Source organism: Octopus sinensis, linkage group LG4 (assembly GCF_006345805.1).
Source record: "Octopus sinensis linkage group LG4, ASM634580v1, whole genome shotgun sequence".
Lineage (NCBI taxonomy): Eukaryota > Metazoa > Mollusca > Cephalopoda > Octopoda > Octopodidae > Octopus > Octopus sinensis.
In genome coordinates this window covers 7391617-7416818 of record NC_043000.1, presented here as the reverse complement: position 1 = coordinate 7416818, position 25202 = coordinate 7391617, and the positions used below count along the sequence as shown (strand labels likewise).

General features: G+C 36.7%; 1 protein-coding gene across 6 annotated transcripts in view; it reads right to left on the bottom strand.

Annotated features, from left to right (window-relative positions):
* Positions 1–781: 781 nt before the first annotated feature.
* The window catches only part of LOC115210910 (heat shock factor protein), a 168973-nt gene continuing 144552 nt past the window's right edge, over positions 782–25202 (bottom strand). For 2 of the 6 annotated variants that reach the window (XM_029779689.2, XM_029779690.2), the window contains 3 exons: positions 13471–13509; positions 3179–3233; positions 782–1470 (listed from right to left, as the gene is read on the bottom strand). In XM_029779689.2, the coding sequence (XP_029635549.1) occupies positions 1259–1470; positions 3179–3233; positions 13471–13509 (306 nt within the window). In that variant the 3' untranslated portion in view covers positions 782–1258. Of the gene's footprint in view, positions 1471–2706; positions 2799–3178; positions 3234–13470; positions 13510–25202 lie in introns of all 6 variants that reach the window. The other 4 variants (XM_036501734.1, XM_036501735.1, XR_003881455.2 and 1 more) reach the window with 3 other exon arrangements.

Below are 25202 nucleotides of genomic sequence, written 5' to 3'. Positions count from 1 at the left end.
ACTAATTACAAAACCAACATGGTTTACTTTGTCACCAAAGGCTTAAAGTGGATTTAGTTTTAACCAAGTATCTTAATCAGATAAACTTATAATCAAAATACCAGCTCAAGCAAAGAAAGCACCTCTAGAGCTTTGATGAAGATTCTAATATAGATTGATTACAACAATTTTTATAGGTAACCTGTAATCAACTACGCATGTCAAGAAATAATAATAATAATAATAATAATAATAATAATAATAATTATTATAATAATGATGATGATGATGATAGGAAAATGGTTTGAAAAAAATTATATTTTTGTATATATTAAAATTAGAAATAATTTGAAAATTTATTTTTAATAATGCTTGCCATGATATCTATTTTATCAAATAAAATAATAATAATAATAATAATAATGATAATAATAATAATATAAACGCAAAAGCGTTTAAATCTTTTTTTTTTAAAAAGGGGGGAGGGGGCAGAACATCCAAAATATAAATGCTACAGCAATATAGTGACATTGGAAGAGTGCCAGGATGGTTAATAGAGTGGTAAGCATCTTTCAGAAAGCTGTTCTCAATGCCAAAATACATTTTGTAAAGAGGAGAAATAATTATATATATATATATATATATATATATATATATATATATGTATATATATATAATCTTCAAGAAACCAAAATAATAGTTCCTAACTGTCTGTCTTTTGTATCCTTAATTCTTTACTCCTTGTGCATGTGTGCTGGGCAGAAAGAAAAGTAATAATAATATAAAAAAAAGGTCTGATATCTTTTTTTTTTTTTCTTTTCTTGTATATGTATATATATATTGCATTTGATGGCAAGTAACTCCAGTAAATGCAGAAGATGCACCTCAGTGATTACTGAAGGCAGGAATTAGTAGGCCTACTGATATGATACATACATACATTAGTAGTAAAGTAAACCTAATGCCAATCTTCTCCAACGCAGATTTGGAGGTTTTTAAGTAGACAGACAGAAAATGTGTCTTTTATGAGGGTGCAGAGGAGAAGCTAATGAGCACATCTAAAGTTCTCTTTTCTGGTGGGGATTATAAATTCCAGCCTATATAATTTATGCCATCAGCTTTCTTCTAGTCAGCAAACCCAGTTACATTGGTTAGCATTTGTTTCTTTATCTTTACCGACAACTGTTTGGTTACAGAGTGGACGCTAGAGAAAAAAGGTTCCTTTCTTCTTGTTTCCTTCCACCAGACCTAAAGACTTCCCAAAAACGTACATTCCTGGTTATGACAAAATAATTCGCATTGGTCGTTTACTTTTTCTCTTGCCTGAAGAGGATGGAAAGTCCAAATCTTTGTCAAAATTGCAATCAGGAGTATCTAAGGAGGTCGCATCAATTGTGCTGTCTATATCATCATTTAATTCACTGCTAGCAGATGGAGAATCGACCAGCCAAGAGGAGAGATCTTCTTGTGGATATGCAATCAGTTCATTACCTGAAATATAAATAGACAATGGATTTAGCAGAAGTCACAGCAGAGTAGCAAATGTTACATACAAATAACATGGGACATGGAACTGAGCAACAAAAGCATTGCTGATGTGATTAGTAAAGAGTCCGTTTACAAAGATTCATTGCATCTGATTATGTAGATTAGATCTCACTAGCATAAATTTACAAGCATCATTTAACCCTTTCGTTACCAACCCGGCTGAAACCGGCTCAGGCTCTGAGTACAAATGTCTTGTTTTCATAAGTTTTGAATTAAAACCTTCCACCAAATCTTAGTCACAATTTATGCTCCTAACACTAGCTGAATGATAACTAAGTTATTTTACTAAATTCTTTGTTATATTTAAAATAACTGAAAGAAACACAGAGCATCTCAAAATAAATACAGTAACGAAAGGGTTAATCAGCATGAATGCAAAGTATGCTGGTCAATGGCAAAAGTGTGGCTCCGAGTAGAAATTCTTATATGAAAAAGTACAGATGATAGCACTGAAGCTAAAAATCTGTCAAAACTTTTGATTTAATAGTAATTCTCTAAAAAAAAAATTAACTTTTAAAGGAGAGAAAGAAAAGTTAAGGCAATAAGTAATAATAAATAATTAAGGAGAGTAATCTCAAGTTAGAATTTCTATTGTTATCATATTTTAGTTCTGAAATACCAAAAATAATTAGTTGAATGTAAATATCACCCTTGAACTGGTTGGGAAAGGAAGCAACCAAATTGAATTGAATGCTTCTAAATAAATATTAGAAACCTGATAGTCTTTTTAATTTCTCATTATTAAATTAGAAATCTACTTAGTTTGTTAAGCCTATGATAATATGTGGAAATGATAAGATTTAATCTTAACCCTTTAGCATTCGGATTATTCAGTCAAGTATAACGCTTATTTATTCACATTGTTTTGAATTAATCATGCATTATCTCGTAGCTTGGAGATTTCGATGATGTGATCATTTATTTTTAGAGCGACATTGTAGGGTAGGTGTGACAGGTCAGTTCTGGCTAGTTTTAATGTAAAACAGGCAGAATATTTTGGATGGATCTTATACCGGTTTAAATGCTAAAGGGTTAAGACAGTTGAGTATCGTTATTCACACCATTCACAGTTTGGACAGATAAAATATACCTGAGAAGTAACTAGAGAGGAGAAAGGATGGGCAAAGACTTTTTTAGAATACAGTCAAGAATATACATGCGTATGATGAATACACTTACAATCAAAGATATATGAGAGAGATTCTGGTGTAAGGAGTATTTGTGCTTTGTGTAGAGTTAAAATCTGCTTAGGAGTGAATTGTTTTCTAGTTCTGAAAAGGTAAAATCAGATTTTTAAAATTTAACCATGCCTCTATTGAAGAATATCTAAAAAATAAATCTAGTAATTGCTGAGTGGTACGTTGGGAATCTGGGAATTAACAAGGTGACAGCCTAACACATGACAACCACTACATTTCTGGAAATACTAAAAAGTTCAATGACTTAGTCCACCTAACTGTAAATAGGCATTATGAAATCGCAGATATATTTTGCAGTCTAACTGGCAAATATTGAACTCAAACTTCACCTTTCTTGTCCAAGACACCCTAAGCAGAGATAAAATAGTATTTAATTTAGGTAACAAATTATCAAAGACTTTTTTTTTTTTTTTTACTAAAAAATAACTACAAATATATAAACTAATGAAAACCTTTTGCTTTCTCTGTTTTATCCTCATCTTTAGGATCATCAAAAGTAGTCAGGAGCTAAAAAGAAAAAAAATTAACCAATTAGTTACCAATTTAACATAAATTAAAAACAGGCCCTAAGTAGATACATACTTTTGAGATTATTACTCTCTGAATCCCCCCCACACACACACACACATGAAAGATTAGCCTGTTGTTGTTTAGCCCAAGGACTATGCTGATCTCATTAATGGTCAAAAAGTGCTCCATCTGTACTCATTATGTCATATTTTCAGATATAGTAGTATATCTTGAACTACATTATCCAATGTGCCATACCTTGTTTAAGACAGCAGGGTATGATTTGATAGGGATTTTGCTGCTATTTCTAGTAAACTGAGCAGCAACTTGGAAGCCGCCCTCCACCTACTCTCATTGGTTCATTGGATATGTTGCTTGGTTTCTTTTTTTTAAATACTTGTTTTCAGTCATGTGACTACAGCCATGCAGGGACACCACCCTGAAGAATTTTAGTTGAATGAATTGACCCCCCAGTACTTATTCTATCAGTCTCTTTTGCCAAACTACTAAGTTATGGGGACGTAAACACACCAATAATGGTTGTCAAGTAATGGTGGGGGACAAAGACACAAATACATACACACATATGCATGCAGAGGTGCAATAAACACCAAATATGTGAAGAAAACAGATTCCATCACATGCCAAGGGGAAAACTAGAAGTAGTTGATAGCTTCTGTTACCTAGGTGACCAAGTTAGTAGCGGGAGTGGATGCTCCGAGAGTGTAGCTGCTAGAATAAGAATAGCCTGGGCAAAGTTGAGAGGGCTCCTACTTCTGCTGGTAACAAAGGGCCTCTCCTCAAAGTGAAAGGTAGACTGTATGACCTGTGTACAAACAGCCATGCTACATGGCAGTGAAACATGGGCTGTGACTGCTGAGGACACGCATAGGCTTGAAATAAATGAAGCTAGTATGCTCCAATAGATGAGCAATGTCAGTGTGCATACACGACAGAGTATAAACGCCCTGAGAGAAAAGTTGGGCATAAGAAGCATCAAATGTGGTATGCAAGAGACAACTGTGCTGGTGTGGTTATGTGTTGCATATGGATGAGGACAGCTGTGTAAAGAACTGTCACACCCTAATAGTAGAGGGAACCTGTGGAAGGGGTAGACTCAGGAAGACATAGGATGAATTGGTGACACATGACCTTTGAACATTGGGCTTCACAGAGGCAATGACAAGTGACGGAGACCTTTGGAGATATGTCATGCTTGAGAAGACCTGGCAAGCCAAGTGAGACTGTAGTCGTGGCCAATGCCAGTGTCGCAAAACTGGCCCATTTAAAAGCACCCTTCAATCATTGGGCAATATGAGGTTTCTTGTGAAGGCCTGTTGCACTGAGTGAAATCATAGCCATGGTCAATGCCAGTGCCACTCGACTGGCACCTGTGCTGGTGGCACGTAGAAAGCACCATTCAAGCATGGCTGATGCCAGTACCGCCTGACTAGTACCCGTGCTGGTGGCATGTAAAAAGCACCATTCAAGTGTGACTGATGCTTGTACAACCTGACTGGCACCTGTGCCAGTGGCATGTAAAAAAACACCATTCGAGCGCAGCTGATGCCAGTGCTGCCTGACTGGCCCCCATTCTGGTGGCACCTAAAAAGCACCCACTACACTCTCAGAGTGGTTGGCGTTAGGAAATACATCCAACTGTAGAAACATTGCCAAATTAGATTGGAGCCTGGTACAGCCTCCCAGCTTGCCAGTTCTCAATCAAAACCATTCAACCCATGCCACCATGGAAAGCAGACGTTAAATGACAATGATGATATGTATGTATGGATGTATGTGTGTGTGTGTGTGTATATACACACACACGACAGGATTCTTTCAGTTTCTGTCTACAAAATCCACTCACAAGGCTTTAATAGGCCCTAGACTATAGTAAAAGACATTTGCCCAAAGTGCCATGCAGTGGGACTGAACCTGGAACCGTGTGGCTGGGAAGCAACCTTCTTACCAAACCTGCACCTAGAAACCAAAATTATGCATTCATTTATCAGATCTGATTTTGCAGCATCTCTCTCTAAAAGATAAAAACCATAGATTCAATGAACCAAAGAAAGGAAGAGAATACTGGCTTCTAAGTGGTTTCTCAGTTTACTAGAAATAGCAGCAAAATGTGTCAAATCATATCCTGCTGTTTTAGGCAAGGTATGACACACGGGATAATGTCATTCCAGATATATTGCTATATCTGAAAATATGATATGATGAGTAGAGACAGAACACTTTTCAATCATTAATTAGATCAACTCAATTGGGACAGACCTAGGGCTAAACAACAAACTAATCTTTCAGATTGAAAAATATAACATTGTGAAGAGAATGTTAATTAAGCAGAAAACAGTTCAGGCTAATTAACTTCATAACAAATTTATTTAATCACTTCTTACTATGATAAAATCAAATCTTATAGTGATATCCCACTATCAAATCAACAAACAAACTAGGGAACACATTGAAATTGATTCCCAACAATTTACCCTAGAAATATTACTTGGATGTTAAAAGTTTCTATACCTCTTTTTTTTTTTTTTTTTTAAAGTTTATGTGACCAGAATTGAATAAATTTTAAAAAACAACATATTTTTTTTAGAGAAATATGATGTTAAACATTTTAAAAAGTCCAAACCAAACAGCTCATACTTTTCTTTTTTCTTTGTAAGCAAAAGAGAGATTACAACCTGGACAAAGACATTCCAAATATTGTAAATTCTACAGAAAGGAAGAAAATATATTTTTGCAAAGTGTTTTTTTGAATAACCAATGTGTGTGTGTACAAATAATAACAGCATGTGACCAGAAATCAGGTATGGCATTCAATGCATTTATAGGACATCCATTTCAGCAAAATAATTACATAACAGCTGTAGGAACATTATTGCAATCATACAAAAAGATTCGAGTGAGGTCATTGCCAGTACCGCCTGACTGGCCCCGTGCCATTGGCACGTAAAAAGCACTCACTACACTATCGGAGTGGTTGGTGTTAGGAAGGGCAGCCAGCTGTAGAAACTGTGCCAGATAAAGATTGGAGCCTGGTGCAGCCATCTGGTTCGCCAGCCCTCAGTCAAAATCATCCAACCCATGCTAACATGGAAAGTGGACATTAAACAATGATGATGATGATGATGATACACTTCACCTCATCAGTGTCCCACAGTAAATACAATGATTGACATTAAAGCTATCAGTTTGATCAGTATTCTTCCTCCTTTCACCTCTCTCTCTCTCTCTCTCTCTCTCTCTCTCTCTCTCTCTCTCTCTCTCTCTCTCTCTGGTTGCATATTCTTGAATTTGAGAGAGGAGTGGTATTGTCCGAACACCCTTGATATGATGCATTTTCTGTCCCTTGCTATTTTACATGAGATGCAAGATTGTTGGTAATCTGCATAAGGGGAATAAAGGTGTATATTTGGAGCTTTAACACTGGTTGTTGCACCACAACTTGTCAAAAGTGCGTATAAAGCAGTAATGTACAAATGTCTGGGAAGTGAACAGTGTATGAGTCAGATAGATGCTTGCGTGTGTATGGGGGAGGGGAGGAAATCAGGTGTAGTGTTGGCGAATCTCAGGAAGCATGGAAGTTTGGAAGGATGCAGTGCTCCGACAACTAACAACTGATGCCGGCAGTTTGTTCCATGCTTCAGCAACTCTTAGCGTGAAAAAATGTTTCCGAAAGTCATGGGAGCTTCCTGTGGGATATTGATGAAATGAAGTGCATGATTGCAAAATGTTTCTACAACTGTTAAGTAATTACTTGAGCACTTTGATGAAATGTAAATGCGTCTGATAATGCATTGAATACCAATACCATCCCTGTTTTCTTCATATTACTATCATTTAGTTTGTATTCCACACGTCAGCCTATCCTGAGGTTGATGCATTGCATCATATTACACTGGATTCTGGACTGAAGTGTGGATCCTACTAGGGAGCCCAATTTCTGGTCATGTGTTGCACTTTACTTGCCCCTTTTATTGCTGTATATAAGTGAAGGCATATGGCCTAGTGGTTAAGGTATTTGGATCGTAGTCACAAGGTTGTGCATTCAATTCCCAGAAGTGTTATGCCCTTGAACAGGACACTTTATTTCACGATGCTCCAGTCCACTCAATTGGCAAAAATGAGTAGTATCTGTATTTCAAAGGGCCAGCCATGTCACACTCTGTTTTATGCTGAATCTCCCTGAGGACTAAGTTAAGAGTACGCATGCCTATGGAATGCTCAGCCACTTGCATGTTAATTTCAGAAGGCTGTTCCATTGATCAGATCAGCTGGAACCCTCATCATTGTAACCAATATATATATGTGTGGGTGTTTGTGTGTGTGTGTATGTATATATATATATATATATATATATATATATATATATATATATATATGTATATATATATTTGTTGGTACCAACGAATTTGAATCAAACTATTTTGATCCATATATATATATATATATATATATATATATATATATAGTTGAAATCTACAGAAAAACAAAAGACAAAGACAGGTATAATCAACAAACAGGTGTATTAGTTTAATGCTCGGGAAGGTGAGAAAGTCTTTTACGTTTCGAGCCTACGCTCTTCAACAGAAAAGAACACGAGGAAATAAAACAAATTTTTGGAGCTAGCAGTCAAGCTATATATAATAATAATAATAATAATAATAATAATAATAATTCAAGCATTTTGTAAGGTATTTTGCAAAACAAATCAAGTGTATTTGTATGCTTGATGTTTGGACTATTTCCATCAGTCCCCAGTTTCTGTACCACAAAATATATAAATGGTAACTCACTCCTATAACAGTTCTGCTGATGAAGGCATAATGCTTCCGTATACCTTTCCAAATGTCTGACTGCATACACATTATCACACACGCAGGATGGACCTAAAACCAGAAAGCTTTAGGTCCATCCTGCATATTGCAACCTGTGGAAATAATCCAGTGGTTTCAGCAGTTGTACCAACTGTAATTTTATACTTTGTGACTTTTGGATAACCCTGGGTTTTTTTTTTTTTGTTAGTCAACTAGAAATTATGAGCTCAATTCTATTGAGGAATAGGTACATCTGGGGAAAGAAGGTACTTATGACAGATAGGTAACTTACTCTGAAATAGATTTGTATCTCATTTGTTTAATGCCACAAAAACTGGAATTATGTATAGATCATATGAAAACTTGATGTTTGCGAAACAATTCACTACATTATTGAAAATTATGAGATCCTTTAAAAAATTATGCTTCAACAAAATACTGAGTCTTGGTTTTAAAAAAGAAAGAAAAAACTTTTCTGCCATTTTGGATCAAAATGAAACAAAATTACTTCTTTTACTGCAAACCCACCCTTTTACGTTTTCTCTCTTGCTGAGAATTATAAAACTGCTAAAGTCTTTGCCAACAAGAATCAACAAAACTGTATTTAACAGCATCTAGTGGGAGATTTCTTCAGACCAAGATGACCTCTGGTGCATTATTTAAAATGTTACAAGATTCTAAAGAAATCTGAGTAAATATCAATGTGAGAAAAGAAATAAATTGATGGAAATCTCACATTTAGTACTTTTGGCATCTCTCTTTATAAATACACACACAATGTATGTATACATGCATGCATGTTGCAAAGATCAACAACTGCATTTATGTGAGTGACATTGATAAGAAAGTGTCTAAAGCACAACAAGAGGAATATACCAAGCACCTTCATTTGAAAAGTGCTGGGTTTTCACTCCACTTTCTCCCTTGTCTATAACTATCTCTGAATGATATGCAGACTCTCTCTCTCTCAGACATACACACACACAAAGATAGGCTTTTGTCAAACTCCACTCACAAAGTATTGGTCAATTTGAAGTTAAGGTAGAAGATGTTTAACCTCTTTTTATATAAAATCACTTGAGACTACAAATCAAAACTTTCCATCGAAATTCCATGTTAATTTTTATTCCACATGTCAGCTTAATAATAACAAAATTATTTTTTATAAATTTTTTATTACTTCCAAAACCAACTGAAACAGAAGCAGTATATTTCATCAGAAACATGAGAACTAGTGCCATGCAGAGGGATTGAACCTGAAACCACATGGTTGTGAAGCAAATTTCTTGACCTTACAGCAGATACAATTTCTGAATGCATTGGTTACTCTGGTGTATTGAAAAAGATGAGAGTTCAATTGAAACTGATTTTTCAGTAACTAAAAACAAATTAAGTCAGCACTTACTATCTTTATTACTTCCAAAACCAATAGTAAAATACCAACAGCAGTATTGCAATAATTTCATGGAACAAGAACAATTAAAAAGATCAGAAACTGATTTCGCTTCTGTAATTTACATGTGTGTGTGTTTGTTCACATACCAACACACAGCAACATCTGACATGCCCTCAATGTCTTATGTACCTTGATTGTAATATTTGCTATACCATTGAACTCATTCACTAAATACTGCCCACCTCCCACCCCTCCCTTCACCACCCACAGCATACAACAAACACTACCCAAACTGCAACTTTCTCGTGTTCCCTCCCTGATCTGGCTGACCTTCTAACCGCTAACGTAACATGCAAAAGCTCAACCTGAACATTACCTAATTAAGCTCAATGTCATCTCTATCTGCCAATTTAAGAAGGTCTGTAAAAGCTATGGTCCTTACTCCTTTCCACGGACTATTCTTTATCTATGGCTACACAAGTTTACAAAATGAGCAGGGTTGGTTGAGATCAATAGATACCTAACAAACAGTGAAGAGATCAACAATTCAGATCCTCCTGTTGGTACTGCATTGCTCCTATGGCCAACACACTCAACACTTAAAGACTAAGTTCATCTAATTAAGTAGACATCATAATATGATTACAGTTCACTATTATAAGAAACTGAAAGACACTTGTCATATGTGTGTGTGTGTGTGTGTGTGTGTGTGTGTGTGTTGGCATGTCTGTGTTGTTTGTCCTCCCACCATCGCTTGACAACCGATGTTGGTGTATTTATTTCCCCATAACTTAGCAGTTCGGCAAAAGAAACTGACAGAATAAGTACTAGGCTTACAAAGAATAAGTCCTGGGGGCTTATTTGACTAAATAATTATTTAGTCGATTATTTGTTCGACTAAAAAGCAGTGCTCTAGCATGGCCGCAGTCAAATGACTGAAAAGAGTAAAAGAGGAATGACAAGGAGGAGGAGGAGGAGTATTTGAATGAGATTTTGCCAGTTATTTCTAACAGCTGAAGAAACCATATAGAACAGCCTTCTTCTCATTGGCTGGAACTGAGGTGTTTCGAAAGCTTGTGAAGCCAATTACAACACTCCAACAGGTGTGTGTAGGTGGTGGTGGTGGTGGTGGAGAACCAATCCCCACCACCACCACCTACACCACCTTCCTAAAACATGATAGTGTAGGAACTAGCAACACAAGAAATTGCCTGAAAATGTTTATATTATGCTGTAAGGCTTGTGAAAGATGGAAATATACAGGGATGGGTGTTGAATCATATACGAAGCTGTATAACTGCACTGTTAGAATAACGCATACACAGTTTACATCAGTTTAGTGACAGCAGACCAGAGGTATGTACGTATGTTAGATAAAGGTAGCAACAAAAGTAGTAAAACACATGAAATTAAATCGGTTTTTCAGTTAAAAAGATGAGGGGGGGGACTGAGAATATTGATGTCTGTTACGTCATCCTCGGCAGCAGCAGGAGCAGCACTACAATAACACGGTCGTGGTTACTGTGACATTAGTATTAAAATGAGCACCGTATGGAAAGTGGCTGTGAAACTACCCAACCAGTAGGATGATAAAAGAATATGAGCAAAATACAAACAGGCAAAAGGGTGTACATGTGGGCTGCTGCTGCTGCTGCGGCTACTAGCATTCTTTAATGATTCAATTTCAAATTTTTGTTGCATAAAAGAGAGAATTCTAGAAATGAGGGTTTTTTATATTAAGTGACAAGATACCTAAATACTCTCTCTCTCTCTCTCTCTCTCTCTCTCATACACACACTACTTTAAACTTATATGGAAATACTTAATTCAAGGTATTTATAATCAGATAGAAACTACTTTTTTTTTTAAAGGAATATTAGAAATAATAATAATAATAATAATAATAATATGGGCTACAGCAAATATTCTGCTCAATACCACAGGTTTGCTTGTCAGTTCTATGACCTTAACCAGTTGAGCATGTCCCTTAGTGGCTGATGATAATCCGCATCTCTGATCATCAGTAGAAGTAGTAAGGAAGCATCATAGCCATATGTTGAAAGGAATTCTTTGGGGTTTGGATAATTCACCTTTGGATACATGGATGTTTTGTTCATCATCCTTAAACAACCCTTATTCAGGGACCTTTTGAGCAGGATGGGCTACTCGACCTGAAGAAAATTCTAACTGGACCCCACCTGCAAGGTCATGCACTGTTTATCTTGATATAAGATCACCCTGTTGTGCACATGCTTGGTATACCCTTATCACCTGAGTAGTCATGATGGGTATATTGGGCTTCGTATACTTGTATCCCAGTGTCACTTTGATGGCATGCACTACCCTCTCACTCAATAATAATAATAATAATCAAGAATAAGAATTGTTTTGTCTTGGTATAAAAGATGGGCTACAGTAAATATTCTGCTCAACACCACAGATTTGCTTGCCAGTTGTTTGACCTTAACCAGTTGAGCATGTCCCTTAGTGGCTGACGATATGTGCATCTCTGATCACGAGCAGAAGTAGTAGGGGAGCATCATAGCCATGTGTTGAGAGGGATTCTTTGGGGTTTGAATAATTCACCTTTGGAAACATGGGTGCTTCATTCAACATCCTTAAACAACCCTTATTCAGGGACCTTTTGAGCAGGATGGGCTACTCGCCCTGAAGAAAATTCTAACTGGGCCTCACCTGCAAGGTCATGCTCTGTTTATCTTGATACGAGATCACCATGATGTGCACATATGGTTGTGATGCATGTGCTTGGTGTACCCTTATCAGACTGGTTGTCATGATGGGTATACTGGGCTTCATATATTTTACCCCAGTGTCACTCAATAATAATAATAATAATAATAATAATAATAATAATAATAATAATAATAACAATCCTTTCTCCTATAGGCACAAAGTCTGAAATTTTGGGGAAGGGGGCCAGTCGATCAGATTGACCACCAGTATGCAACTGGTACTTAATTTATCGACCCCGAAAGGATGAAAAGCAAAGTTGACCTCGGCAGAATTTGAACTCAGAATGTAAAGACAGAGGGAATGCTGCTAAGCATTTTGTGTGGCATGCTAACAACTCTGCTAGCTTGCTACCTTAATAATAACAGTAATAATAATAATGGTTTCAAATTTTGCCACAAGGGCAGCAATCTTGGGGAAGGGGGATGAGTTGATTACATCAACCTCAGTGTTCAACTGGTATTTATTTTATTGACCCCTGAAGGGATGAAAGGTAAAGTCGACCTTGGTGGGATTTGAATTAAGACCAAAGCGATGGACAAAATACCGCTAAGTATTTTGTCTGGTGCACTAACGATTCAGTCAGCTCACAGCCTTAATAATAATAATAATAATTTAATACTAGATGCCAGTGGGTTTTCTATAATGAATTACCTCATGTATTCAATGTACAAAACAAGGACTGACACATGTTGGTAGAAAGGATGCACATCAACTTAACTTCACAAATTGAAAGATATGTGACTTCATAAATACCAATAGCCAAAAAGAGCTCAGATTTATAGAAGAGGAGAAATGAGATGATGTGAACTCTACAACTTTCTTTAATATCCATTCCAATCTTTAGCTGGTCACATTATACAGAATTATCAGATAAAAAAAAAAGCTGATTTTTCTGAGGCATTACAAGCTGTGGAATGGTAGTAATGTGGATCTGTGGCATGTTTAAAGTTTTCTTCATTTCATCTACTTGAGACATTTGTGGTTTCTTGTTGTTGTCGATATCAGAGAGAGAGAGATTGGTTCAGCTAAACGGATTTGCTCTCAACAATACACTACATAAACAAGACATCTTCAAATGGTGGCCGGTTCATTTTTCACTCCATGAAATGATGATAGTGAAGCTGACAATAAAATAACGATAAAATCCTAAACTTTTACAGGAGCATTAATTAGCGTGTGGAGGTTTTAAGAGGGCCTTGGCAGGAATTGGGTTAGAAATGAAAATAAAACTACTGAACACAAAATTTATTACCGAATCTTGCCATCCAGTTGGAGTGTCTTGACTGAAAAGCTAAAAAGAAAATTAAAAAAAAAAAATAAAGGATTAAAGGATTTTTTTAAAATGTTATACAGAGGAGCTGTTTTCCCTTCAATCAGATCTTTAAGAAAGGTACCCTCCTGCTTCTCTTTACAAATTTCTGTCGAAAGATTACTGAGTGCAGTCTTTGAAAATGAGTCATTCAATTTGATCAACTAATTTTAGAACCATTATGAAGCAATTGCTGCAAAAATGCAAAGGGATTTGAATTTAGATTTTGAAATAAGTTTTGAGATTAAATAACTGTCATCAGAATATTTATTGAAAGAAAGCAACATGAGTTTAAAAAAAAAAGATAGATACATGACTTAAATGTAATTAAACCTAACAGCTCAAGTTCTGAAATAATTAGTTTTAGCTTAAACTTGAAAATTTTCAAATATAATTTGGATATCAAATATTATAATTATTCCGGCCCCTTGAAAACTTTTGGGTTTTTTTCTATTTAGAACTGCTTTGAGATTGTGTAAAAATAAATAAATAAATAAAACAGTTTTTACAGATAATATTCCAAAAAATCTGATTAAATTAAATTTATTATAAACAGCCATAAAGGAAAAAGAAAAGGAAAAAATAATTATTTTTATTTTTAATTAAACACTTATACTTTTTTTTTTGAGAACAAAGCAAACATCATTTATTATATAAATAGTTTGTACAACAATACTGAGGAAATCACCTCTAGTTACACAGTACCTGAAGAAAATCACCAAACCATCACCAATTAGGAGGCATCTATACACTATCAGAACATCTGCACAATATCAGAGGAGTAAATGATACTTTCATGCAACATAGACTGTCACATCTGTCACTTCCTAAATGTAGTCTGACCTTGCCAAGAATATCTTAACAAACTTCATGGAATTCTCTTCATTGATACTATGAGCTATATTCCTACAAAGTCATTACATTCACTCTCCATTTGGCATTGAACTTTGCTCTGTAAAGCACACACGTGCACATAGAACACATCCACTCCAGGCATACCTTTTCCATCTGAATCCATTGAATGTCCCAATATGATACGCACAATTTTCCAAGTGCGAAATAATAATTACTTTTGCTCAGCACGCTGACCATTTCTAACAATGTTTTGGCTATCACCATTAAACAAGGGGTAAACTACTTTCTTTGTTAGATGCAGCACACAATCAGGACACCTCCAGCATGACTTCCACAAACAAAGACTGTATAGGCCCTTTTTTCTTTAAGGACAAAACAGCATAATCCCAAAAGCAGTAACACATAGCCTCTGTCTGTCTGTCTGGACTTGGAGATCTCCAGTTCCAGTGACTTCGAGGGTCACCTCCCACTGGTGTCGGGCGTCAACGAAGAGCCCTTGGCTACAACAAGACAACCAAAGTTTTTTTTCCCCCCAAGGTCTGGAGTCTCCCGCCCCTAAGCTCTAGACCATCACCTAATCACCCTTAACGTCTTGTTGCTTAACAACAACAGCTACCCCAATCCTGAACAGCTTCACATCCTATAAAGCATAATAAGCAAGTGTTCACTAACCAACACACAATAACAACCAATAAACTAACAAGCTGTGTGCACAATTGTATTTCTTCTAAACGTTTCTACACCTCTGTGAACCATACCTAAACCCTTTGATGCACCCACCTCTCCTTCTTTATCCTAACAGTGTTTTAGCTGTCAGATCCTGTGCTAAGCACTTGGCCCAAAACAGCATTATCTTCCCAGTAAACCCCCTAAATATCAGCAACAGAATTCAAGCTGAATGTCAACTGTAATGGCCAAACCAATCTGGAAGAGCTTGCAAGTGCAATGGCTGTATCCCTTCTTCAATGTGACTAAACTAAAATGCCGTCATTGTTGTTGTTATTAAGCCAGCGAGCAAGTGGGATCAGAGTGTCAAGCAAAATGCTTTGTGGTGTTTCTTTCAACTTTACTTTCTGAGTTCAAATCCTGCCATAGTCAACTTCACTTTTTATCTCTACAGGGTCAATAAAATGAAGCACAAGTCAAATACTGAGGTCAATGGTATAGACTAACCATTTCTCCTCAAAGCTGTTAGCCTCATGCCTAAATTAAAAACAGTTGTTACTATTGTTATTTTTACTTCACAGATTACATACGGACACCAATACCATATGTTCTTGTTAAAAATTAGTCACGGTTTTAAGTTTGAATATTACTTCAAAAAGTCTTTGTTTACAGGTAATCTATTCAGAAGATATTTAATAATAATTAAACTATATACGCAAGTAGAAAATTATGCTACATCAGTTTGAAACTTCATAAATTCTATCTATAAAATAAAACAGTTCACATGAAAGCTTAGAAACAAGATGTGGTGGCTACAACCAAGGTCATATACAAGGCAATGCCAAGGAACTTCCTTGACAGCACTTATCACAAATAATCACTCAATCTCTTTTAATCAACAGCTTAGTGAAACTGATTTCTTCAGACTAGACACAAATCCAATGATACAGAGGTGTCCATCGAGAAGTGGAGATCGACTTGAACCTAACTTTGCAAATGCATGGCAGATTAAAATATATTCATTTCAAAAGGTTGAGAGTCAAAGTTTTGGCCTGGGAGAACTTCAGCTTTCAACAATTACTACCAAGTCTGGTTGATTTCTTCTGACTTTGTTAATCTCCTTTAGATTCTTAGCTTAATGAAAATTTAAATATGCGCAGAAGCTTCTGGGTGGAATTACTGTTAGATCAGGTGATGAAGGTCACAGAGAGGGTCATAATCCCATCTCATTAGGGAGAGAATTTGCTTAGATGAGATGCAGTTCGGTTTTGTGCCGGGTAGAAGCACCACTGATGCTATATTCCTGGTCCGACAACTGCAGGAGAAGTACCTAGCTAAAGATAAACCCCTCTACATAGCTTTTGTGGACTTGGAGAAAGCCTTTGACAGGGTTCCCCGATCCATTATCTGGTGGTCGATGCAGAAACTGGAGATTGACGAATGGCTAATAAGGGCTGTACAGGCTCTATACAGAGAGGCTGTCAGCAAGGTTAGGATTGGCAACGAATATAGTGAAGAATTCCGGGTAGAAGTAGGTGCACACCAAGGCTCAGCCCTCAGTCCCCTTTTATTCATCATAGTCCTCCAGACAATAACAGAGGAATTCAAAACAGGATGCCCCTGGGAGCTCCTCTATGCTGATGACCTGGCTCTTATAGCAGAATCACTACCGGAACTAGAAAAGAAATTTCGGGTGTGGAAGCAAGGGTTAGAATCAAAGGGCCTTAGAGTAAATGTAGCAAAGACCAAAGTTATAGTAAGCAGAAAGGCGAACTCAGCACACACCCCATCGGGCAGGTGGCCCTGCTCGATCTGTAGGAAAGGTGTAGGTAGAAACTCCATAAGATGCACCCAGTGTAAGCTATGGACGCATAAGAGGTGCAGCAACATCAAAGGGAAATTAACTGATAAGATAGCTTTCATGTGTGGCAGATGCACAGGGACAATAGACACCACAGACACTCAGAAAACAGATTCCATCACACTCCAGGGGGAGAAACTAGAAGTAGTTGATAGTTTCCGCTACCTGGGTGACCAAGTTAGTAGTGGAGGTGGATGCTCGGAGAGTGTCACCACTAGAATACGAATAGCCTGGGCAAAGTTCAGAAAGCTCCTACCCCTACTGGCGACAAAGGGTCTCTCGCTCAGAATGAAAGGTAGATTGTATGATGCATGTGTGCGAACTGCCATGCTTCACGGTAGTGAAACATGGGCTGTGACTAAGGAGGATATGCATAGACTTGAAAGAAATAAAGCTAGCATGATCCGCTGGATGTGTAATGTCAGTGTGCACGCACGACAGAGTGTAAGCACCCTGAGAGAAATGCTGGACATAAGAAGCATCAGATGTGGTGTGCAAGAGCGACGCTTGCAATGGTATGGTCGTGTACTGCGGATGGATGAGGAGAGATGTGTGAAGAAGTGCCGCTCCCAAACAGTTGAAGGAATCAGGGGGAGAGGTAGACCCAGGAAGACATGGGATGAGGTAGTCAAGCATGACCTCAGAGCATTGAGCCTCACTGAGGCAATGGCGAAGGACTGAGATCTCTGGAGATATGCTGTGACTGCAAAGACCTGGGCTGCTTCCTGCACCAGTTCCGCATAGCCCCTGCCCATTCAAAGTACCCTGGAACCCGGAACGTCTCGCTGTTCTTGAGGAGACCTGTTGAGTCAAGTGCATGTACATGAACATCAAAACAAATATCAATGGAAATAGTAGTTGTGATACCTGTGCAGGTGGCACATAAAAAGCATCATCCGAACGTGACCATTGCCAGCGCCGCCTTGACTGGCTTCTGTGCCGGTAGCACATAAAAAGCACCATCCAAACGTGGCCGTTGCCAGCACCACCTTGGCTGGCCTCCATGCTGGTGGCACGTTAAAAGCTCCAACCGATCGTGGCCGATGCCGGACCCCCCTGGCACCTGTGCAGGTGGCACGTAAAATGCACCCACTACACTCGCGGAGTGGTTGGCGTTAGGAAGGGCATCCAGCTGTAGAAACTCTGCCAGATCAGACTGGAGCCTGGTGCAGCCCCTAGCTTCCCGGACCCCAGTCGAACCGTCCAACCCGTGCTAGCGCAGAAAACTGACATTAAACGATGATGAAAGGTCTGTTAAGATTATGGTTACTCCTTTTGTTCTTTTGAACAACAGACAGACAGACAGACACATAAATAGAAAGCAAACATAATAAATAGTAAAAGCAAAATTGAAATCAAGATAAAGTTGCATAGAAAAATAAAAAGAAAAGAAGAATATATAAATATATATGTACATAAAAATAATTTCTTATGGAAAAAATTGAAACAAATTTATTGGATAGTTGATAAAAAATTTACTTCAATCAGTTTATGCCTGTGCTAGGTGTATTTTTCATTTCTATTAATTTCACATTACTACACAGTATACAAGTATAGTACAGTATCATTTAAGTAGGTATCAATCATATTATAAATCAATGAAGCCTAGAATTTTATTTTGAGAATTAATTGCTTTTATCTCCAGCCAATAGTTTGGCCTATGGTGACTGAATTTGCAAAAATAAATAAACACAAAGAAATCAGCAAGAAAGTAAAAATCTTAAAATTTCTTCAACATATATGTATATAAAAAAAATAATGAAGGTTCCTTGAAGTAACCCTTATAGGAAGCTCATGTTGATTATGCAATAACATGTTTTCTCTAACAGTAATGGATAGATCATCACTGAATTTGCGTGACATTATTTTATCTTCATTTAACTAGTGAGGTTCACAGTCACTAGTTAAATGAGTATGTTTTTACATATATGAATGCACTTGCTACATTTATCTATGCTTAATCTATTCTGAAATTATGAAAATGTTATTTTTAAAAATTAAACAGAACTTACAGGTCCCTATTAATCTTTTGCATAAAGAAAATTCATTGATTATTAAATATCAGAAAAAGTTACAGTTGCCTCCCTTGAGTAGCAGTCACTTCTCAAACGTTCTACACAGTTATTGAAAGGCAAGGTTAGGAAAGTAATCAACAGAAAGAATTTTGAAAACATTGAACAAAGTGTTTTGGAGGATTTAATTGCAGAGCCATTATGTTCTGAACTAAAATTACATCAGGATCAACTTTAGCATTCATCCTTCCAGGGAGTCAATAAAATAAAGCATTAGTCAAGGAATATGTTTGATTACAACAAAACTTTGTGATGCAGCACAAAGTTTTGTCAGTGAACAGGTTGCGGTCTCAAAGTGACAAAAGTATTTTGACAAATTAAATTTAAATGTTGAAGTGAATCTAACGGTTTTGTGTGTTTCTTAAATGGCTTATAAGCACCTTCTATGCTGCAATTATTTTTGTTCCAGCACACAATCTCAGATCAATGCAAATACTTCTCCGTAATATGTTTGATTAATCAATCACATACTCCTTCCAAAATTGGGTGTCCTTATGGGAATTTTAGAAAACTGCATTCAAAGTAAACAACAGAATAATTACTCCACGTTTAACCAATTGTAATCTAGAATTTCAGTGGTAATTCCATTTCTTTTTCCCCATTACTTCTTCATATAAACTAAATGTTAAAAGTATATTGTTCTAAATTGATTTCAAATTTTGGTACAATGCCAGCAATTTGGGGGAGAAGAGGGAAGTCAATTACATTGACCTCAGTGTCCAACTGGTACTTATTTTATCAACCTCGAAAGAATGAAAAGCAAAGTCCACCTTGGCAGAATTTGAACTCAGAACGTAAGGACAGACGAAATGCCATTAAGGATTCTGCCAACTCACCATCTTCATGTTCTTCAGATTAAAAATGCAAGAAGGTGATGAGCTGGCACAAACGTTAGCATGTTAGGCAAAATGCTTAGCGGTATAATTCTGCTGAGGTCAACATTGTTTTTCATTCTTTTGGGGTTGATAAATTAAGTACCAGTTGCGTACTGGGATCGATCTAATCGACTGCGCCCCCCGCCTCCCCCAAAATTTTGGGCCTTGTGCCTAGAGTAGAAAAGAATATCAAAAGTGCAATAAGTGTTTGCAATGTATGTAGCTATTAATCCACTGACATAACTAATAGATGTCTTAAAGTGTTTGCAAACATAATTTGTTAGAAATATATCTTTTAAAAAGAACTTCACTGAACACAAAAATAACAAAATTTCTGGGAGAGCAACTGGAAAATTAGATACTGTCATGGTTACATGATTAATAAGTTCACTTCACACAACCCCACAGCTCTGAGTGGTTCATTGGGCAAGTTGTCTTCAACAAGACTTGTGTTAACCAATGCTTTGTGAGTGAAATTTTGTTGAAGGGGAAACTGTGCAGAAGCCTATTGCTTGTGTATGTGTGGTTCAATTCCATGGGCACAATTATTTCCAGTTAGATTTGTGCTTATGCAGTCTATAAAATTTATAATAATAAAATAATAATGAAATTATTGTATACAGTGCTCAGGTGCACCACAACTTGTTAAAAGTGTGTATAATTTATATGTAGTAATGTAGAAATGTCTGGAAAGTGAACAGTGTATGAGTCAGATACATGTTTGCGTGAGTATGGAGGGGAGAAAATCAGGTGTAGTGTTGGCGAATCAGTGTAGTGTTGTCTGGATTTGCAGCAGATGTTTGGTTCAGTTCCCAGGGGTGGTTCTGTGTACATAATTTTCTATTTGGGATTTGTGCTAATAGAATATCTAGTTTAATTTAATAAATAAGAGTTACTACTAAATAAATACTAAAAGTTTCCATCTAAACACATGTACTTAGAAAAGATCTTCAGATATGGAAATCTGTTTCACAACTGAAATTTTACACTGTTATTCCTTGAAGTCATCTATTTTTTCATTGTATTTTCATACATTTTTGCATCATCTACACCAAAAGAAACATTTTTAAAGATGGTAAAAATCTGCACATATCTCTATGTAAGCTTCTGTAAACATGTACCTGCATACATATTTCTTGATTTTTTTCCCTTATTTCTTCTAGCCATTTATCTTTTATTTATTTTCTTCACAGCATTACTTTTGATAAAACTTGAGAGAGAGAGAAAGCAAAGTACTGAGTATCAGAGTGTAAAGCCTTGTGATGTCAAAAATATGACCCCTATAGGACAGTTTATATTCCAACTTAGAGTGTACATATTCTATACCCAAGTTATACACAATCTAATTTAGGGCTGGAACTTCATAAGCATTGCGTGAGTGTATAGAATAAAGAAGGGAATCAACTAAGAATGGACAGTGTGATGTACAAGTTAGAGGTGTGAAGCGACATGACAGTAAAGCAGCAGCAATGTATGATACAAACAAGGTGATATTTGTTTCGAACACAGCATTGCCGTTAGAACTGCTGAAATAATGGGTAAATTACCTCCTTGTTTGTATCGTACAATACCCATTCAATGCTTCTAATAAAAACAAATGTAAGTTTGTTTATATATACACGTTGTTCAATAAGCTATTTAGTGTCTAAAATCGGCAGATGAGCTAAAGTTATTTTCATTAGATGCAGTGAAATACAATCAAGATGATTTTTAAGGGGCTAGTGAAAGGCAAAAGGGTAGACCCCTATGATCCTTTGCAAGGGCTCAGTGACTGGCAAAAGGACAGGAACTTGTCCTCAGAACAGAAACTTGGTTAAATAGAAGGGACTTGCAGCAGAGAGGACTCTGCTGAAGGTACCCAAGGGTCAAGTGCGGATGTTAAACTAGTCAAGAAATTTGGTCTACTGATCAAAAACGAGAATGGGGTATTTGACGTCCAGGAAATAGCAGTCAATTTTCCTTCTCCTTACACCATACTGTCTTGGAAAAAATAAAAGGAATAATTGAAACCCTAAAACCAAGGGGCCACATAAAAAGCACCCAATACACTCTGTAAAGTGATTGACATTAGGAAGGGCATCCAACCATAGAAACCAAGCCAAAATGGATTATGGAACCTGCTGCAGTCACTGTCCTTGCCAGTTCCTGTCAAGCTGTCCAACCAATGTCAGTATGGAAAACAGATGATGATGATGATGATGATGATGATGATGATGATGATGATGATGATGATGATGATGAACAACAACAACAACACATCATATAACAGTCTGATATTACTTCTAAATAAAGAAGGGATGGTTAAAGCGAGAACATCTTTGATGAAAGGCCTGCTTGATCAAGAATGACCTGATCAAGAAACAACAACACTATTTACTGGCTCAGTCTTTTTAGCTCTACATAGATGAAGTCAGGGGCAGGAACCCATAGTTCATGAGCAGATAATGATACAGGAAACAAAGGCTGCCATACAGGTTCAATTCCTACATACTGTTCCCCAAAACTAAATCTATGATCTTGTAATATAATCATCACAATCATTCGAATGTTCACTTTTCAATGCTTGTATGGATCAGACAGAATCTGCTGGGGAAGATTTTCTACAGTTGGATGCCCTTCCTGTCACCAATCCTTACTTGCTTGTAACCAAGGTAATATTTTCCCATGACTAGACATGTTATCATGGAAAATTGGAAACAAACGACATTACTTTTATGACAGTGACATTCAATTACAACTATCATGCAATGTCAAAACAGGGCTGCACAAACACGCACACAAATGATGGGCTTCTTTCAGTTTATATCAACCAAATCCAAGTCTACTCAAAAGCCACAAACTTTCGGTCATTTTTTTTTCCCAATCAAAGTGATTTAACCCAATATATTAATGGTTTCACATTTTAGCACAAGGCCAATAATATCAGGGGAGGGAGTAAGTCGATTACATTGACCCCTCGTCCTTGACTTGGACTTATTTGATCGACCTCAAAAGAATGAAAGGCAAAGTCAACTTCTGCAGAATTTCAACTCAGAACACAAAGGCAGACGAAATGCCTCTAAGAACCCAATATATTATTACAAGCTATTATTTACAACTGAATTTCCTTCAAATTACATCTTTAAATTACTTATCTACATATTTCTCAATGCTTCTGCATTTATATTCTAAATATAAACTGACATCAGAGTCACACTGGCAGTTTTATTGAGTGGGCAAAGAATAAATCACCCACTGCAACTGCTGTTTTTTTTATTTTAGCTTAGTTAAAAAACATGTTTTTTAAGTTTACTTTATGTTAGTATATTATCATGATCATTCTGAAAAGGGGGGAAAAAAAGAATAAAGCAACAAAATTCTTACATTCTCTCAATTTCCTGTAATTCAGACAGCTTCATGGTCCCAGCAGACAAAATGGAAAAGGCATTGTCCCTGAAGATGAGGAGGGAGATGTACTGGAACAGCCACTCTGACTCATGGGGCATGCACTTGCAGATAGTCATCTCCTTCCCAATAGAGGTGATATGGTCCAGGGGTTGAGAATGCCAGAGGTCTCCACTGCCACAGGCCCAACCATAAACCTGCCAGAGAACAACTGATACTTTGACAGTTTGCTTTTCTCAAGCTGACAAGCAGCAGAGCCTGGACTGGTAACTGAACACACCAAGTTGCCACTGAAGGTGTCACAGCATGTGACATCCTAGATGGGGGCTTACCACCATGGAACAGGAAAATTGGCAGAGTCAGGCCTTTCACCATCCCCTTGGTCTAACCCCACTGGCTTGAGCTTGAGAAGGGAAGCCTGAGACATCTAAGCCATACTTTATGATTTTACTAAGGACATCATAGTGTGCCTCATTGAATAGTTTAAGTTAATTCTGTCCATGCAAGTTTGAGTCCTGATCACAGATCAAATACTTAGGAGTGGTTACTAGATCCTGCACATCAAAGTTACTTTTTATTTGGTCCAAGGAGGTCAAAGAAAGGAAAAACTGTATATCCTAGCATGCTTCAGCCATGCACATCCCACCTTTTATTTTAGTCTGGTGTATCAAGGATCATACCATCCAACGAGACCTTGTTTTTATGTTGATGTTTTTTTTTAAGACAGTAAGGTGAATTCAAAGAGAGCCCTTACAGTCTTTGACTGCTATTTCTAGCAGAAACTCATTTCCAGAATTAGTGCTGTTATGTTAGCTGTTGACTTTATAATTATCTTTTAGATAAAGAATGGGATGTGTTGCCTATGGTCTATGCAAACCTTTATGCCTGATGTGGTTGAGGATTCCTTGTTGGAATCTGATGCCTGAGCAAAAAACATAGGCAGGAATAATGTCAGGTATGGTGAAAGAAGATGGTTATTTAAGGTGGAGATGGCATGAATGAGCTTGGGTTGCAATGGTGTGTTGCATGCTAGTTTAGAGAAGCAGAAGTTGTTGTAGTAGTGATAGTAAGCCAATGCCTGGATTGAAAGTCTTTGCTTATCAGCTGGATATTCTATGTATCAGAGAGAGGAAGCGGGAGAGAGAGAGAGAGAAGCATCATTACCATTTCAGATGCATATATGGATAGCTTTCAAATACTGATCACATTTAAGCTTTGTAGATTTTCAGCATCTAATCACAGCTAAAATATTTTCCAATTCCAAAGGAGTTTAGTATTTTGGGTGCAGTTTTAGCAATGTGATCTTCCAAAAGAAATCATCAGTGATAGTAAGGCCAAGTATTTGTAGTGACTTTGATGGTTCTATATCAGTGGTTCTCAACCGGGGTTCATATTGCCCTTGGGGGTTCTAAATAAGATTTTGTTAAAATTTTTATGCAATACACAAAACATTTACACCTTTCTCTATACAATTCCTAAACATATTTAATCATAAAAAAGTAATAGGGGTTTTTAGACATTGAATGGCTATGAGGGACCTCCTTGCCTTAGTAAAATAGGGATCAAAAGGGTCCATAAGTGAAAAATGGTTGACAGCCACTATTCTAGAGTATGATGTATACACATAAATATATGCATGTGAACATCAATATGTGCAGTAAAAATACTGCACAAATTGATGTTCACATTTTATACTTAATAAAATTCAAATTTAAAAAAAAAAACTTTTGCTTGGTTTACATTTTAAATCAAGTGACAAATTTTGAGAATGAAATGAAGGCCATAGAGAAATAAGTATTTTGCATAATATTAAAAGAGCTCAATCACTGAGTGTTTGAAAATTATGAAACTAAAAGCAAATAAAAATCCAACTATAGCTCTCATGATATTAATATCATATCTTAAGTTGAAAAAGATATTTGTTGTGATCAATCAATTAGACTTTCAAATTAAATAATAGGA